This window comes from Lemur catta, chromosome 15 (assembly GCF_020740605.2).
Source record: "Lemur catta isolate mLemCat1 chromosome 15, mLemCat1.pri, whole genome shotgun sequence".
NCBI classification, from domain to species: Eukaryota; Metazoa; Chordata; class Mammalia; order Primates; family Lemuridae; genus Lemur; species Lemur catta.
The window spans coordinates 44393984-44413426 of NC_059142.1; the positions used below are offsets into that span (position 1 = coordinate 44393984).

The window sequence follows — 19443 nt, forward strand, 5'->3', positions numbered from 1 at the left end:
GTGACACAAACCAAGAAAACAATGCTCTAAAACAGGCTTTGCTTTGTTTTTTAATTTATGGAAATCTTGCAAAAAGCAAGGATTTTATTACATAATTTTCTTATATTAGTATACAATTCTCCTCCTGATTTTCCTGAATCTGATGAGAGTCTAGACAGCCAATAGCCCAGAATTTGGGGGATGGGGGGCTCACCAGTGGTAAACAGGACATTTCTAGAACAGTTTTATATCACCTCACTTTCCCCAGAGGGAGGTCTGCTTCTCACTATGGCTGGTAACTCAGGGCAGAGGGCAGAGGCAGTGGGTCAATGGCTGGCAAAGGCACATGGCCTTTTTTTGCCCTGGCAAGTTCATACAGGTCAGGTGAGTGGCCTCTTCCACACTAAAGGGATCAACAGAACGAAGAAAGACCAATGGCTGGCTAACGGCACAAAGGAAGGCACCACATGCTTCTCATTAGGAACAGAAATATGGTCACTATAAGAAGTCAAGCACTGGTCACTGAACGTGGGAAAGTGGCTGTGTATCCCACAGGTGAAGGCTGTGCCTCGCAACAGTATGCACGGTAGAGCCAGGAGGCCTCAGGTCAAGCTGGGTTTCAGAATGACTTGCCCAACTGGCAGTCACGGCAAGCCTCAGGGCCTCAGATCAGGTGTCGCACACTCTATCACTTAGTGGCTGCATGACTGAGCTACCTAACTTCTCTGTGCCTCAGTTTCTCCACCTACAAAATGGAAAGAATCCCATCTAGCTGGCAGGACTGTCCAAGGGCACAGAGTACTTCCATTACAGCGCCTAATGGGACCTTGCATCTGGCAGCTTGTATGATTTATCTTGTCATAGATGGTCCTAAATCAATGTCCAGTGACACTTTGGAAATAATGTTTATGGTAAATCCTCAAAGCACTGAACACAGCTGAGCAGGCTGAGGATTTGAGAATCCAATGGTTATTGAGGAATGAGACCTGGATCACCTGCGATTCTGTGACCACGCCTCCACTGATTTCCCAATTGCTCAGGTCAAAACTCTAGGTGGCACCTCGGCCTCCTCACCAGCAATCTGGCCAGCTCCTCCTCCCACGCACAACCCAGCCCGGCCCCTCCTCACCCCCTGCTGTCACCACCTTCACCTTGGCCCACCCTCTACTACAACAATGGCCTCCCACCCACTCTTTCGCTCCCACAGCCAGTTCTCCACCGAGAGCCACTTGTCTTTTTACACTAAAATCAGTCAACATCACTCCTTGCCCCAAACCCTCCCGAGGCTGATCCAAGGAGGCCCTGCCGACCCTGCAGCCTCCCTGTCGCCTCTCTTTCCCTTGGTCACTGCCCAGGCACTCTGGCCTCGTTGCTGTTCCTCAAAAATTCCACCCACTTGCAAGCAGCAGGCCCTCCCCGCCGGAATGCTCCTCCTACATATGTAACACTATGGCTCATGCCCTGATGTCCTGCAGGTCTCTGCCTGCAGGTCACCTCCCCAAAGAGGCCCTCCCTGGCCACCCATCTAAAATAGCAGCTCTGGTCACTTTCTATCCTCCCTTATCTGGCTTTATTTTAATTCTTAACCACCACCTGATGCTTATTTCTTGCTGTCTCCCTTAGGTCTGGGCCCTTCTCTGCCTTGTGCAACACCGTGTCCCCAGTGCCCAGAACAGGGCCTGGCCCAAAACAGGCACTCAAAGCTCTTATGCATGAAGAAATGAGTGTAAGTGGAAGAGCAGAAGAGCCCTGGCCCTAGCAGCCAGCTTTACCTTTTTCCCAGCTGTGGGGCTGCTCTCTGCACTCTGCATAGGGCTCCTTTGGGGGCTTCGGCTTTCCTGGGGGACACACCTGCCCATGTACACACTGTAGTCTAGAAGCATCTTCTGCCGTACGCTGCCCACCAGCTCCTTCTGCTTCGGCTGTGACATGATCTCCTCCACGCTGCCTTTGCTGCTGCTGCGGCTGTGGGTCAGCTGCCCAGAGGGACTGTTGTGTCTGCTGTGCGCAGGCAAAAGCCCTGGAGCAAATAAGTAACGGCTGTTAATCCCATGAAGACAATGAATGCAAAGTAACCAGGCTCAGGAGAAAAGCAGCTAAAATGCTATCACATGACTGTTTAAAAAGTATTTATAAGGTTATTCTCCACCCTGAAAAACACCTTTTGCTTAATGACAGATAATTTTTACAACAGTTTTTATTCCTCTCCAAGATCATTTAGGGTAATGGGAGTAAAGAAATACATCTAGGTAGGTACCTTTTTCTTTTTTCCTGGTGATCTTTTAGGAGATCAAATGCAGGACTGACACACCCCACGTACTGGTGGACTTGTGATTGCTATCAGGGGCAAATAATAAATGAGCAGAAAGCTAATTAATTGTTCGTCCATAGCTCACAGCAATTCCAAAGATGCCATCTTTCGTTCAACAAATTACTCATAAAGTACTTTCTCAGGGCCAACTCCATGCTAAAAAGAAGAATTAAGACATAATCCCTGCCCTTGAATTCAGACTCCTAGACAGATAAATCACAATCTTCTGTTACAAGTGCTGTAACTGTAGCACGCATAAAAGACTCTAAGGACAGAAAGAAGAGGGTGACTACCTCTGCCCAAGAGAGTGGAGAGGCGCTTACCCTAGAACTGACTTTTATAGTAGTGACATCTGGTTTGTCTTGAGGGGACAGTTGCCACTTTTCTGGCCCAGGTTGGGGAAGAACACTCCAGATAGAGAACACAGCATATAAAAAAAGCAATGACAGGGCACCGTATGTTTGGAGAGCAGTGAGAGACTCAATGAAGTTCTATGCAGAGTACACGGAGCAGAGGGATAGGAAATGAGGATGGACAGAGTAGCCAGGAACAGACTGCAAAGTGCCTCAAAAGCAACCCTGGATTTAATATTTACCCTGTTGTACTAGATGGGCTTTAAGCATGGGAAGTGCCTGATGCTAACAATTTCATTTAGATTTACTCTGACAGTCAGGTGAAAGGTAGAGTGGTTAAAAATCAATCATTTTATGTATTTCTGAGAGGCTCCAGCCATCTGAACTGCAATGGCCCAAAGCCTCACACAGGGTCACACAAGCCATTTCTTAATTTAAATTTTAGCTAGATAATTTCCAGCACTTGAATATTTGAGATTTTACATTGTATAACTCATAGAAATAAAATTCTTTTATAATCCTTACTATCTTCATACCATTTTCATGTTCAGCATTATGTTTAAATATTGGGATAAATGCTATATCAAAAATATTTAAAAAATAGATGAAAACTGGCCAGGCATGGTGGCTCAAGTCTGTAATCCTAGCACTCTGGGAGGCCAAGGCGGGAGGATCGTTTGAGCTCAGGAGTTTGAGATCACCCTGAGCAAGAGCGAGACTCCGTCTCTACCAAAAATAGAAAGAAATTAGCTGGACAACTAAAAATATATAGAAAAAATTAGCCCGGCATGGTGGTGCATGCCTGTAGTCCCAGTTACTCGGGTGGCTGAGGCAGGAGGATTGCTCGAGCCCACGAGTTTGAGGTTGCTGTGAGTTAGGCTGACGCCACAGCACTCTAGCCCGGGCAACAGAGTAAGACTCTGTCTCAAAAAAAAAAAAAATTGATGAAAACTAAATGCAATGTGATATCCTAAATTGGATCTTGGAAGAGAAAAATAACTTTAGTAGAAAAACCAGTGAAATCCAAATAAACTCTACCAGGGTTTAGTTAATAATGAAAAAAAAAAAGAAGAACAAAGATGAAAATAAATGAGGCAGTATGATACCAACACTTCAGACTAAACTGATCTCCTTATGACTGAGCCAAAAGGGCCTTCCTCCTCTGAGTGATATAGGGCTGTGGTCCCCAACCCTGGTACTGGTCTGTGGCTTGTTATGGACTGAGCTGCAGAGCTCTGCCCCCACCCCCCAACCAACCCTGTCCATCTGTGGAAAAATTGTCTTCCATGAAACTTAGGAACCAGGAACTGGTCTGCATAGCAGGAGGTGAGTGGTGGGTGAGTGAGTATTTACAGATGCTCCTCATTATTCACATAGCCACCTGAGCTCTGTGCCCCCACACCCTATCCTAGTCAGTGGAAAAACTGTCTTCCACAAAACTGGTCCCTGGTGCCAAAAAGGCTGGGGGCTGCTGATGTAGGGGAAGGAAGGAGACCCTATTCTAGGCTTGGCTGGTGCTCACTGCCCACAGAACAGCCTCTTCATATGCCACTGTCACCCTTCCCTTGAGTGGGAGAAGGCAGAGGAGTCATCACTGCTCTGTGGGCCTCATGGACAAGGGCCCTTGATAATGTCATGAACCTTCCTGTGCAGAGACCATGCTGGAATTTTGCCAAGTGACCACAGGGCTTTCCCTCTCTCTAGACTCTTGCTCCTCCTGGACCTGTTTCCCAACCTGCAGCCTGAGCACTACCTGCTAGAGATGCAGGTCTCAGCCCCATCCCAGACCTCTTGAGTCAGAACCTACATTTTAACAAGATCCCCCAAATACCAAGTTTCAGAAGCATAATCCAGGTTGCTAGAGAAATCTATGATTTTGGTGACAGCATTTCTGAGGAAGAGGACAGGGGCAGGTCATTGAGCAGGAGGACTTCTATCTTCTTGGTACTGACAAATGTACCTGGCCTTGGAGAAGAAAAGGCACCAGTCAGTTACACCTTCACGGCTGATGGCACGCCACCCGTGCACGGTCACTGACTCAGCGATGGTTTTCGAGAACAACACAGTCCTGATCAATTTACCTTTGCTTCTAGTTTAATCACACTTCCAGTGGCTTAAACTTACCGTAAATATCTCAATTCATAGCTTTTAAAGGCAATCCAGACTAACAGATAAACAAAAAGACATTAGTGGTGTGAGAATGTAACCTTACTTGATTTACGTTCAAGTGAGTGCACTGAAGGTTTTCCCACATTTTGACTTTTACCGTTAGGTTTATTGTGCAGTGAATGGAAGTCTGGGAACTTCTGGCAGGATTTTCAAAAGTATAAATTCTTTAAAAATAGTCAAATGCTTTGGTTAAGTCCATAAATGACATGCCACTTTTGAAGATGTTCTGGGTGGCCCCTGAGGACCTAAGGTGGTGTTTCCTCATGGTCCTACACCCTCCCACTCTCCTGGGCTACCTGATTCTGAGCTTCAGTGCCTAGACCAGTAGACCATTATATTTCTAATAGAAATATAATGTGAGTCACATATACAACTTTAAATTTCCTAGTAGCCACATTAAAAAGGTAAAAAGAAACAAATGAAATTAATTTGGATACATTTTATTTAACCCTCTATATTTAAAATATTATCATTTCAACATGCACCCAAAATAAAGTCATAATGAGATATTTTACAATCATTTTTGGGACTAAGACTTTAAAACCTGGTGTGCATCTTGTATTTAGAGCACATCTCCATCTGCACTGGCCACACTGCAAGTGTTCAAAAGCCACATGGGGCTGGTGCCTACTGTATGGGACAGCACAGGTTCAGACCTACCAGGAGAAGGAAGCAGCGGCTGGTGCTGAGTTCTTACCCATTTGAATTTTATTTTATTCAGTGTTAGGGGTTGAATTATGTCCCCCAAAAGATATGTTGAAGTACTAATCCCTAGTATCCCAGAATATGACCTTATTTGGAAATAGGGTCATTGTAGATATAATTCATTAAAATAAGGTTATACTGAAAGTAGGATGGGCTCTTAATCCAATAGGACTGGTATTCTTATGAGAAGAGACAGAGACACACAGAGACAAAGCCATGAGACAATGGAGGCAGAGTTTAGATGCATGCGGCTGCAAGCCAAGGATCCACAGCCACCATCAGAAGCTAAAAAGAGGCAAGGAAGGACTCTAGGCAGAGTCTCAGAGGGAACATGGCCCTGCTAACACCTTGATTTCAGGCTCCTAGCCTCCTGTACTGTGAGAATAAATTTCTGTTGTCTTAAGCCACCCACTTTGCAGTATTTTGTTCCAGCATCCCTAGGAAATAAATATATTCAGTAATCTCTCTATTCATCTTGAGTTTTAGTGCTTTAGGTATTTCCAAGGGACTCCTTGGATCTCAGTGCTGGGGTGGGATGGAAGCTGGCATTGATGCTGATATTATAGTCGGTCAGCAAAGGTGGCAAGTAAGGGCCCAGATCGTGTTCCAGAGGAAAGAACCAAAGCAATCTGAAGCACCATTTGAGACTCATGTAACCCACATAACTCCACAGTCAACACAAAAGCCCTGTTAGAGAAAGCCCCAAAGAGGCTCCATTCTAGTCTTTGTTCCAGATCCATCTAAGAAAGCTTTCCCTAATAATGCCCACACCAACCTTGTCCTTCTCTGATCTCCCACAATTATTGGTTGTACTATGCTCATTTTAGTGCAGTAATTTGTGAACATCTGACTCACATAGATAAGTTTTGTCTAACAAGCATAGCACCTGACCGACAGGGGTGCTGCTGCTTTTTACTAGTTTTGTATCCCTTGCAGCACCATCCCAGCTAGAGGTGAGCAAGAAGATGCTGCATGATTATCCACCCGAATGACCAGGATGTGACCTGAATCATCAGCAGGCCTGAGGACTCTGCATTTCTATGGCAACCTTAGGCCTGGAAGACGCGGTGTGGGTCAGGAGCTCAAGAGTGCCTGACTCACCTGCCTTCTCATCACTGGGGTTCTTCTGTTGCTGCTTCTCTCAGAGGAGTCACACTATATAAAAGTAAAATATAATCCTAGGGAACCAGCAAAGGCTAATAAACACACATGTGCAAATGGATCCATCATTGGTTAAATGTTTTGGTACAAAGGGTTGCAGTGATCACCCTAAAAGGTAAGAGTCATGAGAACACTTTAGAAGGCAGACAGTAATCAACCCAGGGTGGGCTTCCTTCCTTCCTGTTTGGCATTCTTTCTCTAATCCCCCTAAAGGCCCTTTAAAAATGCATAAGCATTTAGCTTATGCTAAATGTCATTACCTGGTTTACTTCCAGAGACACCAGGTGGCTTCTTGATTTCCGACTTCAGCTTAGATGCCAGAATAAATCTCCTAAACCACTCCTCTTTTTCTCGGCCAGTTCTCCCAAAGAGATAGAGTATCTGATCTCGCTGGCCAGATCTTGCTCCCTCTTGAGGGTGGGGTGGCTTCTTAGGGTCCTCACTTCCCTCAGCTGGTGGCTTCTCTTCCAAAGTCTCCTTATCAGTCTGAGCCTTAGACATAAAGTCATCTTGTCGACCGAGCTCGATACAAATGGGGTACTTTTTGTTCCAGATTCGTTTTCGAGCCAAACTTTTCGGTACAAGATATATCTACAGAGAAAGGGAAATGATTTACATACTAAATAAAGACTGGCTACACTGTGCATTAATATTACACATAGTACAAATGCAAACTTTATAGAATTTTTGACTAAAATGATGAATGTGAAATAATTTCTACCACCTGTTTATAATATGACTATAGAAACGAGAATATATTTTGGGGAATGACTTGTTATTCTTCAGAATCATTTCAGAAAGTAGATGTTTAAGAATTTGTAAGAGTTACAAATATCTGTGATTTTCAGGTAGCAGTACCACAATAATGTTTAGCTGATTATCATCAACTAAGTTTGGATATCAACTGAGTTTAATGACTCTGGGCCAAACTTAAGCTGAAAAAAAAAAAAAAGAATTCTCAACTCGGATGGCAAGCTCATGTTAACCTTGAGTGTCAACCTCAAATTAAGAATAAATTTATACAAAAACTATTTTAAGTACTTCCATCATTTTGGGGATATCTAAAAATCATTCAGATGAGTTACAAGAAGAACAGAGGACCTATAGCTTTGAGGAATAAACAACTTACATTTCTCATAAAAATAAAAGTATATAATACTTTATCAAAATGTAGTTATTTTGCATATCCATAATTTTCACATTTGCAGAGCTTTCATTTGTTAGTACCCTAGAACAACTACACATAGCTTTTTGTTTGACTGAAAGAATTATTATTATTATTATTTGTAGACATAGTTGTCTCACTATGTTGCTCGGGCTGGTCTTAAACTCCAAGGCTCAAGTGATCCTCTAGCCTCGGCCTCCCAAAGTGCTGGGATTACAGGCATGAGCCCAGCCAGAATTTACTTGAAAGGCAGAATTCTGAGTACATGATGTCCTCACTCCTCAAGGTGTGGTCCGTGGACTAGCAACAACTGGGAACTCATGAAAATGCCAGCTCTTGGGCCCCACCCAGAGTTGCTGAGTCAGAATCTGCATTTAACAAGACGTCCAGGTGATTCGTACATACATTAAAGTGTAATAGGTACTGTCTTAAAGTATATTGATACTTATTAATGAGAAGCAAAACCAAACCAAAAAACCTTTTCAGGGGGAAAAAAAAGCAGTAAAACAACCAAGATTCCAATGTAAGCTCTCCTTTCAAAATTAGTTGGGCTCACCTTGCTGTCCGAGAGGTCATAGATTTTCTGGCTGATATAGGTGACCTCTGGCTTAGTTTCATTGTAGCTGGCCCTCCTGGATATATTTTTGTTGGGCTTTGAAAGTCTTAAGATTCCACCCTCAAGTCGAACAAAGACTGAATGTGTCAAAGTTGCATGGTAAGTTTCTGGATCATAGTTGTAAATCTCATTCATCCATCCCTGATGAAGAAAAACTCCCATTAGTAAAATTAGAATAAACACAAATCTGATTTAGTGTGAAAATGACAAACACTGTGGTATTCAGGACATGAAACCAAACCTGACAATAACACAGGTGTCAACTTATTGAGGACTAGAGGTGGCTAAGATAAGAGCTTAGCTGGAAGGATAATCGGGACTGGGGATTAATTTGATACATTTTTGATAACTAAAAAATCTGAATGGCAATGTCCATTATCCTAAATAAAAGGTTCTTTTTTAAAAGCTTACAAGCAAATCAGGAAACTCAAAAGTTTTGTTCATGTGACTGAGCAAGTCTCTCTGCTTGACCTCCTTTGGGAGTGAGTAATCCCACTCAGTCCAGCCTTCTTAATTAGCCAAACAAATGCTCTGCCCAGCTCAGCTGCAAACAAACTTTGAAACTTCATATTAATTTACGTTACCATTCTAGGACCCAGGGAACACCTAACACTCCATTTCTATCTCACTACAATATATATCTCATTGAAACCACGTAGTAAAGCAGATTATTATGAATTAGGCATTAAATAAATCATAAACATTAATATAATCCATAATATGTCAAAGTTCAAAGATACATAGAAACTTGAATGAGTAAAATTGTGCCCCAGGTTCCCTTCACCCCCACCAAATAGATATAAATGTATTCACACACTGATTTTTAAAAAGAGCAAACATATTGAAATGTCCAGACAAAACACATACACACACACACACACACACACACACACACACACACACACACACACAGAGCCCTAACACACCATAGAACTGTGCTAATCTCATAGCTATAATCAATATTCTGCCTCCCCCAAAGTACTTTTTCAGACATGGGTAGTCCATATCTCTTTAAAAGAAGTTCTCTAGGAAATTTTAATTGATACATTCCTACTCCCCTCTTGTTATAAATATCTTTGTAATAAGCAGAGAGATGCTAAAGATCACTATGCTGGAGTTAGGATTCTTTTTAAGGAATAGCCATTTCCATGGTAAGCAAACATCTCACACTAAAATCTTGAATTGAGAGCTTCTAAGAATGAGGACTCCTCAGAATTCTCTTTTATTTATTCAACCTTTTGTCAAACCATGCGTTGAATCTATGTGCCAAGTAATGTCAGGAGTTGATACAAAGATAGATAGACAGATTGACTGATTGACTACCCAGGCTATAGTGCAGTGGCATCATCATAGCTCACAGCAACCTCAAACTCCTGAGCTCAAGAAATCATCCTGCCTCAGTCTCCTGAGTAGCTGGGACTACAGGCACACGCTACCATGCCCTGATTTTTCTATTTCTTGTAGAGACAAGGTCTTGCTGTTGTTCAGGCTAGTCTCAAACACCTGGCTTCAAGAAATCTTCCTGCCTTGGTCTCCCAAAGTGCTAGGATTACAGGTGTGAGCCACCATGCCTGGATAGATACAAAGATTTTTTAAAAGGACAGGATCTTGACCCAAGGCTGCCCCAAAACAGTAGAGGAGAATTAGGTCTTTATTCCACTATCCTAGACCCCACTAGAGTAACCAAAAAAGAGAAAAGTTTTCAAAAAAAGAGTACCTAAGTGTGACGTAAAAATGGACAAATGTACCTCTTTGTCATGGGGGAAAGGGTGTGAAATTTATGAGCCAATTATACAGACTTACACACCTCAGTGTGTAAGATTTTTTTTTGCATGAGCTGAGGAGAACTCTTCCTCCTTCCAATGAGTCACTGCCAGGAACATAGTCTATTCAGCAATACGGAATGAGCAAGCAGTGGCCATGGGAAGAGGGTATAATCTAGGTGCTTGTAAAAAAAAAAACAGCAATGATCAGAGCAATGAAGTGAAAAGTGGACAAACACTGCAGATCACAGTGGGACCTGGAGCGGAATGTACGGTCAGGGTATTCGTTTGGGTGGATGTCTTTTTGCTAAGTGTAGAACTAAGTACATTCTTTGGTTCATGGTTTTTTGCACTTTTCATTGATCTGTTCTTATGGTGAATTACATTCATTGACTTTCAAATGTTGATCCATTCTTACACTCTCAGGATAAATGATGCATTTATTGGTCATGCTGGGCTGAAGCTGAATTGTACCAGCTCACAAGAGCTGATTCTACACATCTCTTCCCAACTCCATGTTCAGTGACTTCATGTTGGTGGCTTGCAATTGGCCATGGTGGGAGTTTATCTACCATGGAAACAAATAGGCCTTTTCTAATATAAGCTTTTAATGCTATTAATTTCCCTCTAAGCACTGAGTAATTTTTGATATGTTGTATTTATAATTTCATTCAATTGAAAATATTTTCTAATTTCCCTTGTGACTCTTTTTTTGGAACCATAGGCTGTTTAGAACTATGTTTAATTTCCAAATATTTGGGAATTTTTCAGATATCTTTCTTATTGATTTATAGTTAAGTTCATTAAAGTCAGAGAATATGCTGTATATAATTTCAATTCTTTTAAATTTGTTATATGGTCTATCTTTTTCAAGTGCACTTTAAAAATATGCATTCTGCTGTTGGGCAGAGTTTTCTATAAATACATTTGTCTTTTCAGACACAAACATGTTCATTAAAGATCTCCTGACACAGAATATACTTCTTATCTTCTTATCCAATTTGGCTGAAGAAAATACTGTCTTATATATAACAAGTTTACTAGGGCTAAAGTTCTAAAGACAACTAGATTAATGAAGAACCTGAAACAGGTATGATTTTTCTGGCATGCTTTAGAGCCATGTTCAAGGCCAGGTTATATTTACTTGCATAGCTACTAAAACCAAGAAGAATCCATGGAGGGAAGGAAGTAGAAGCTGATGAAAACACCTTAGGGTCAGGGAATCAAACGGCAACTTGCCATCAGTGTCATTTATGAGCATTTGGCCATACGGTCCCCTGTACGGGATTCCTCTTCTTGAATCATTTTGCTCTGAGTGTACATCTCTGGCTACCTGAATAGAGGCTACCTGAGCATAGAGAGCATGTGTGGTACCGCTGGGTCTATCATAACACCTTAGCTGAGATGGTCAACATTCATTTAATAACTATTTTGAATTATGATAATCATAATTTGATATAAGATAAATATTACTGCAATAATATATCTGTATAAAATATTTTTCATTAGTTTCTAGCTATGTAGGATCACAGAGATATGTAAAAAAGCCAATAGAATTAACATGATACTGGAATTTTGGACAAAATTCCCAGCATTACACTTATCATCCACTCACCACCACCGAAGGGAAAAATGAGTCAGGCATTATATTATGAAGTTCTTCTCAAATAAAAGGACAATCTCTGCAAAGTAATGTAAGCTGTGGAGAATTTTCCTTTTTGAAACTCCTGAGATTGTACAGGTTAATTATCTGATTTATGAGTAAGAGAAACTTAGTGATAAAAGGTTGTTTCTCTCCAATTGCTTTCATTTTGTCTTTCCTAAGTGAGAAAATGAAAAATTATCCAGAGAGGTACTGTCCAATGGAAATTGAATGTGAGCCATAAATGTGAGTCATGAAAATATGTAATTTTAAATGTCCTAGTAGCCACACTAAAAAGAAAATAGCAGGTGAAATTAATTTTAACAACGTATGTTATTTAACCCAATATATCCAAAATACTATTTCCACATGTAATCAATATTAAAAACTATTACTGATACTTTACATTCTTTGTTTCATACCAAGTCTTCAAAATCTAAGCACTTAGAGCACTCCTAAGCTTGAACTAGCTGTACTTCAAGTGCTCAACAGCCATGCAGGGCCAGTGGCTACTGTATTAGAGACTGCATAGGGGCAGTTCTTGGATTTGAGCTTTTTTAGCCCTAGATGCTTGACTCAACCAGAATGGGCAAAATCTTCCTCTTTCCTCTTGGGGACACTTCTAACAACATGCAGTCTTAATGGTAAGGTCCATCTAACTCAGTACATGGCAGTTTTATGTTGTTTTACTAGGTGCTTCAAATGAGAGAAGATAATCTAAGTAATCTCCAGATGAAATAGTCTATTGTGGAAATTCGAAGTGCTTTTTAAAAGCTAATCTGCACTATTAAAGACTCAAGAATATTAATAAAAGTAATCTAAGTAAAATGCTTTTTTAAAACTGATAGCTATAGAGGAAAGTTATTACTAAAAGGTAATCAATTTATGGACAGATTTACATCAAGGTTTTAGCTTTGTTCTTTGATTTTTAGATTTAGAAAATAAGACACACAGGTACGTCTTGGGACACAAGGCACTGTCAGCTCATTGGTTCACAGGACAGACACGCTCAGGTGACAGCCATCATTCTGTCCCACTTTTTTGTCCCAACAAACTGCTGCTCAATTACTGCTTCTAGGAAAATCCTTGTCCCTGCAAAACAAGAGCAACCATGTCCACAGTGCTTTGGGGATTCGGTTTTTAGCCACAAAGCTGGCACTTGACCCAGCAGCCTGAGCTACTACCTTAGCTGAAGAGCAGCCGCCATAGAGTTCTTGCTGGGCTGGAGCCTGTGTCCTTACAAATGACCACAGTTCTGAGGTGAGTATAAAGTTATCCTTCTTTGTGGACAGCTCTGACAGATACAGGTCACCCTCTACCACTCATCAAATTCCAGGAATCCTAGAACAACCTGATTCAGAGGCATGTGAAGGAGAGAAGGGTACTTTCACAGAGCAAAAACACAAAATCTGACCTTCTGCACTACTGGGAGGCAGAGGTGAGAGGCAAGAGGTAGGCTTAGGAAGAGCATCTAAGAAATGCCTTCCCTTGGGAAAGCCTGGAGGGACCCCAGATTCTCTTCTTCCACTTGGGCCTGGCCTTCTCCCCACCCCTATCTTTTCAGACTCACCAGTTGCTGTGGTTTCTTCCTCCTTTTCATCTTCAGATTTCCTCCTCCCTGAACTACCATGCTCCTTTACCAGAGGCTAAAGCCTACAGCTACCAAAATCCAAATAAATACAACCCACGAATCAGGATTTGAACTGCATGTCTATTGTGAACACTCATTTGTTACCTTCAGTGAGATCCTACCTTGATCACATCTAGTTACATGAAAGGCTGCTGGTCAAAACACACACAAAGCACAACCCGCCTGCCTTAACAGAACTGCTGAGAGTCAGACAGACCTGGGTTCTAATCCTGCCTCCACCACTTACCAACTATGCTCACCTGTGAAAGGGTCCAGCACGACCTGCTGCCCAGCTTCAAGCCTCCCTGATCCCCACCTCACTCTATGCTAAAGCCAAAATGATTTTTCTCCATACTGACAGTACTTTATTGAGGTATATGCTTAAAACGAACAAATCTTAAGCATATGTGTTTTTTCTAATGCTAATACTAGTATTACTAGTATTCATAACAATTGCTGACGTTTTAGCTCACATTATGATCCAGGTACCTCAGGTGCAGTATCTCCTTCACTTCTGTCAATCCCCAATGATTTTATAGGTGAAGAAAGTGGCAAGAGAAGGTGAGTGATTTGCCTCCCAAAGTCTACAGACTGGCCATCTGGGACTTAAACCAAATGAGGCATGGGCTCCTATCTCAGCTCCACAGCACAGCCCCAGCTGCAGTCTGGCTAGGGCCCAGTCACCCCTAGGGTCATCGCAAAGATGACATTCTCCCAGGAAGCCTCCCTGATCACCGAGGCTCAGCTCTTTGTTTCTCTTCTCCTATCACTGTGTCTGTTAACTGCCTAGTTTACTTAACTGGGCTACAAACTCCACAAGAGCAGGGATCATGTCTGTCAATCACAGTTGTAACAATGTCTGTTCATTAAATACATGAATGAAACCTAATTCAGAGAGGGTGGCTGTGAGGATTAAAGGAAGTCTGTGGAAAGCATGAGCAAACATAACAGGCTGGTGTGCCCCTCGTCGCCTGTGCGCCTAGCTGCGTGAGTGCAGACAAGCAAAGGAACAATCTCAAGCCCTCCTGAGTGCAAGGAGCTGGAGAGGTTACTTTTCAAAGAGAAAAAGCAAGTTAAAACTGCACAAAATAACACAGAACAAGAAAATAAGTAATCCCAGAAAGAATCTTAAGAATAAAATGTTAAAGCTTTTCAGTACAGAAATGGAAGCCCAGTGATTGGAGTCCAGATTTCCTGCCTATTTAAGGCTTTTTCCAGAATATTACAGGCTTTGATAGGAAACCTTGAGAGGATCACAGGAGGTGCTACTCAACCCAGGTGTCCAGGCTGCAGACGGGCCTTAGGGAGGCTCAGGCCAAGAGGCCAGCCAGGCACGACTCTCCTCTGGTCCTTTCCAATTCTGTCCCCAAGGCATCCCTATCCACCTGAAATCAGGTTGTTTTTGCAGAAAGCAATTTCCCAGTGCAAACCTAATCACCTTTTGATACCATTAGTCAGCTAATTTTTTTCACCAAGACTTGACCAACTCTTTGGATTTAAGCTGCACACGGAATTTCCAGATTTCAGTGGTCAATTATGAGATCTTGAGAGCAGCACAGCAACTCCGAGGCCTTCACCCTGTTCTCCATATAGTGCCCAATTGTCTACTGTTCAGCTGTTCTAGAATTCTATTTTTTTGAGACACAGTCTCACTCTGTCACCCAGGCTAGAGTGCAGTGGCATGATCATAGTTCACTGCAACCTCCAACTCCTGGGCTCAAGCAATTCTGCCTCAGCCTCCTGAGTAGCTAAGGACTACAGGCATATGCCACCAGCTAATTAAAAAAAATTTTTTTTTGTACAGATGGGATCTCGCTAAGTTGCCCAGGTTGGTCTTTTTAACTCCTGGCCTCAAGCAATCTTCCTGTCTCGGCCTCCCAAAGTTCTGAGATTACAGGCGTGTGCCACCACACCTGGCCTGTTCTAAAATTCTTAACCCTAAATTTCTTACCAAGGAATTTTTCCACCTTTATTTTGTTATGAGACATGAAGATGGGTATTAAAGAGATATAGCACATAGTTAGCAACTCATTCCATTTGAACAGCTCAACCAAAAACACTCAGAGATGCTCTCAACCCACACTAAAGCAACTCAGACAAATCTTGTTTCTTTCTGAAGCTGAAACTGTTAAGATGGAGACAGTGCATGCCACTGGGGACAATGACCCAGTCAGCCAGGCTGCAGCTCTCTGGCCCACAGGCTGGTCCTGTGATGGCGTTTGTAAAAGGTCAGGGGTTTCTCTTCAATTCTCTGCTGGATTTAGATGCCACATATGACGGAAAGTACAAACCACAATCTATAAAATGGTCCATTTAATACTTGGAAAGATTAAAAGCTACAATTAACCTTTTGCAAAATAATAAAGTCTGGAAGAACTACTATTGTGCTCACTTTCAGTTATAGTGCCAATCAGGAGTTCAAGGCCAATGCTCTCTTGCCCAGCTTGATGCTGAGCTGACCAGAGAAAAGTGCTGGCCCTTCAGCCTGAAAAAGCAACGGGAATTTCTCTGTCTTTAATGTGCCAGAGGCCTGACTGACACCAGGAACACCACAGTGTGTTTTCACCTACTCTTATATGGTTATGCTGGCATTGAGTCTGCCTGCCACTCAGATCCCTTGTGTCATTCCTTCATCTAGTCTGTCAGGGAAGGAGCAAATCCTAAACACAAGAACAGAGCCAGGACCTGAGGCCACTGCTGCTGGAAATCATCTCTGAAGCACACAAAAAAGGTGATTACTCTTCAGTTCCCCAAATGAAAACATAAGCAGGATTTTGTCTTTACCAGGCTTAAACCCTTTTTGATGTATTAACAGTTTAGAACTGGAGTCATCGGTTAAAAGACAGCACCACAGATCACAGAGTTTGAGAATATGGCAGGAATAGCCTAATAAACTTTACAGAACTTCAGATACAAATTTGATTTTATCCACGAAAGACAAGCAGACCTACAGCCATACAGAATCCACACTATGAATGACAACCTCAAGCAGATAGCCAACATTCAAAATAAATGCTGCTCAAAGATACTATGAAGAACATTAAAAAAAAAAGTCTATTAGGGGAGAGAAGCATCAATACCATCCCAACTGCCTGCTTCAAGGTCACCTTCACAGCAGTGACATCAGAAGGACTGGAATCAGGGCTAGAGTCACAGACTCTGTCTGGGAAAATAGCCTTTAACCCAGCTTTCCCATCTTCAGGGCAGTATCTCCCAAACTCAGGCGACCATAGAACATTTTTTAAAGTATAATGAATTGGCAGATAGTAACAGACTAGGCAACAACGTGCACACAAATTAGAAAAATAAAATGATCTCAAATAAAGCACTGAAATAACCAAGGTCTGAGTTAATAGATGATAAATATTAAATCACATTAACAAGTGTTGAAATTTTAAGATAAATAAAGCAAATCTGAACTTTTCAGATCATACATCTTTATCAGATAAACAATTTTCTAAGTACGTACCAGCAATATATACCTTTACTTATAAATTATGTACATGTTCTAATGTAATACAGCTTTTATAAAAAATAAACAATAGAAATAGAGAAAAAAATGAAATATTAGCCTTTTGCTAATTATTAGTTTTTCCATCATGACAGCTTCATACTGTCTTCAACTGACATCTTAAGGACACATATTTATACTCAGAGGGAGAGTCATAGTTGATGATAATGGATGTAAATCCATTATTTCAAATAGTCTCAACAATAATTTCCAAAGTTGGGGCCAAAGGTCAATATATGGTCATTTATATGTTAAGTATCTGCAAGGCTCATTTACTTTCTTAGCTAGAAAGAACAAAAATAAATGACAGAAACTTTAATATTTTCTTGACAGTGTCTTCAGCAACCCATTTCGACACCACTGAAAGAAGCAACAGAATGAAACAGTGAGTTAAGAACAGTGGCCTGGGTACCCACACAAAAGCATACTCATGCCCTGGGACCATCTGCTTGCAACCTCATCTTTGGGGTATAGCAAGCCTCTTCTTTTTTTTTTTTTTCTTTTATTTCTTCAGAACCAACAGAAGAGAAGATTTTTTTATTTTTTATTTTTTTTCTTTTATTTCTTCAGAACCAACAGAAGAGAAGATTTTTTTATTTTTTATTTTTTTTCTTTTATTTCTTCAGAATAGGAGAGAAGAAGCAAGCCTCTTCTTAATGGTTAATTATTATACAACAAGAACAGTCTTTGATGTATCCAGTACTTTCCTTATGTATTAAATATAAATTTGACAATGAAAAGATATCTAGCATTTATTTTTTTTTCATAGTTAATTTAATACCTTTCTCTTCCAAAAAAGATTTGAGAAATCCTAGACCCACAATGTCCCATAGCCTCTTTTCTCACTCCACAGATGACACCTAGAATAAAACCAAAGAGGATGGCCCTGGAATACCTCGCTGGAATTGAGGATGCATTTTCAGGATGTCATAAAGTGTATTTATATAGAGGTAGAACAGAATGACAGTTCAGCCATGCCATAAGTTAATGAGTTGAATGGAAAACTGGCAAAATGTTGGTAACTGTTGAAACTGGGCATTGGGTACAAGGGTAGGGACGTTCATTTTACTATTCTCCCTACTTTTCTGTATACTTGAATTTTCTAAAATAAAAAGTTAAAAAGCAAAAGTTCAAAAAAAGTCATTCTGGGATCACCTGACATCCTTAACCGCATTGTTCCTGGAATTCAGGAAGGACGTTCCACACAGTTGCCTCTGCAACCAACTGCAAAACGCAGGGTAGCTGCTTATAAGGGAGAGCAGCCTGCATTGAAACACCTCCCTGGATAAACTTCTCCAGCAACAAGGGGCACTGAGAAACAGCCATGTTTATAAAAGCCATGCATAAAAACTCAGGTAACACATTACAGGGGCAGGATATTTTCAGTTAAGCATAATGTAGAAAGAAATGCTTTTATGCTCCTTGTACTCATACTGAGGGTTATAAAAGCCCAACAAAAAGCAATCCAAGTCTCTTTTGGCTGTAATAAGGGTGTTTTCTCCTAAAGATTTTCTCACTCTAACTTCTTAAAAGAATTTCATGACATTGAGATTAAATTTACAAGTTGAATTTTCTTCCCAAAATTGATAACGTCCACCCTATAAAATTATTCTTTTATATATCAAAACCAAAGCCTGTATTCAAGGAACCTAAATATTTAGAAACCCTATCCCTCTAAATATCTAAGTGACACAACCTAAAGAAAAAGGTTCTCCAAAATTCATTTCTATTAGTCTCCACAATGGCATAAATATAATTTTAGTCCACCCTCTACTTCTAGGCCATATCTTTTAAATAGGGACAGATTATCACTCTGTACACTGACATCCTACTGCTGTGTTCTGCTGGTGGTTTATAAATCCAAGATAAAGAATTTGCTCATAAATATAATTTAAAACTGCATCTGAGTCACACACTCAAACATAAATTCAAGAACCTTATGAAATCTTCAGGAAGCTTTTCATGATAAACATGGAAAAGTCAGTGTGCTCTGAATTAAATATACTCCTGGTCAAGTGAGTAGAGTACATTCTTGGGGAAGGACCATCCAATTTGGTTAAGACTACTCAGCAAACTGCCCAAGGCCAAAACACTGACTCTAAATGCCTCATTCTCCCCATGCCCAAACCCACTTGTTCCCAGGCATCTATTAATAGCTCGTCACCCAACCTAAGAACTCCAGAAAGCTACCACATGGGGGATGGTGCTATGACCTCTGCAGCACACACGGGGCTCTCTGCCTGGAGCTGACCTACCCTGTTCACCATGCTCTAAGTCCTGTGAGCTTCTCCTAATGTTTCGGTCTTGGCCCTCACTTTCATGCATTCACATGTCACTTCCTGCTGAATGCCTGTGGCAATCTTTCTCCTATTTGCTGCTTCTCATCAGCTATGAACTCCACACACTAAGAACAAATGGGCTTTGGAAGAGGTCCTAAG

At 41.2% G+C, this 19443-nt stretch overlaps 1 protein-coding gene across 2 annotated transcripts in view; it reads right to left on the reverse strand.

Annotated features, from left to right (window-relative positions):
• The window catches only part of TEX2 (testis expressed 2), a 105902-nt gene that overhangs the window by 35990 nt on the left and 50469 nt on the right, over positions 1–19443 (reverse strand). For both annotated transcript variants that reach the window (XM_045525819.1, XM_045525821.1), the window contains exons 3-5: positions 8400–8600; positions 6939–7269; positions 1752–1999 (exon numbers count right to left, since the gene is read on the reverse strand). In XM_045525819.1, the coding sequence (XP_045381775.1) occupies positions 1752–1999; positions 6939–7269; positions 8400–8600 (780 nt within the window). The remainder of the gene's footprint in view (positions 1–1751; positions 2000–6938; positions 7270–8399; positions 8601–19443) is intronic.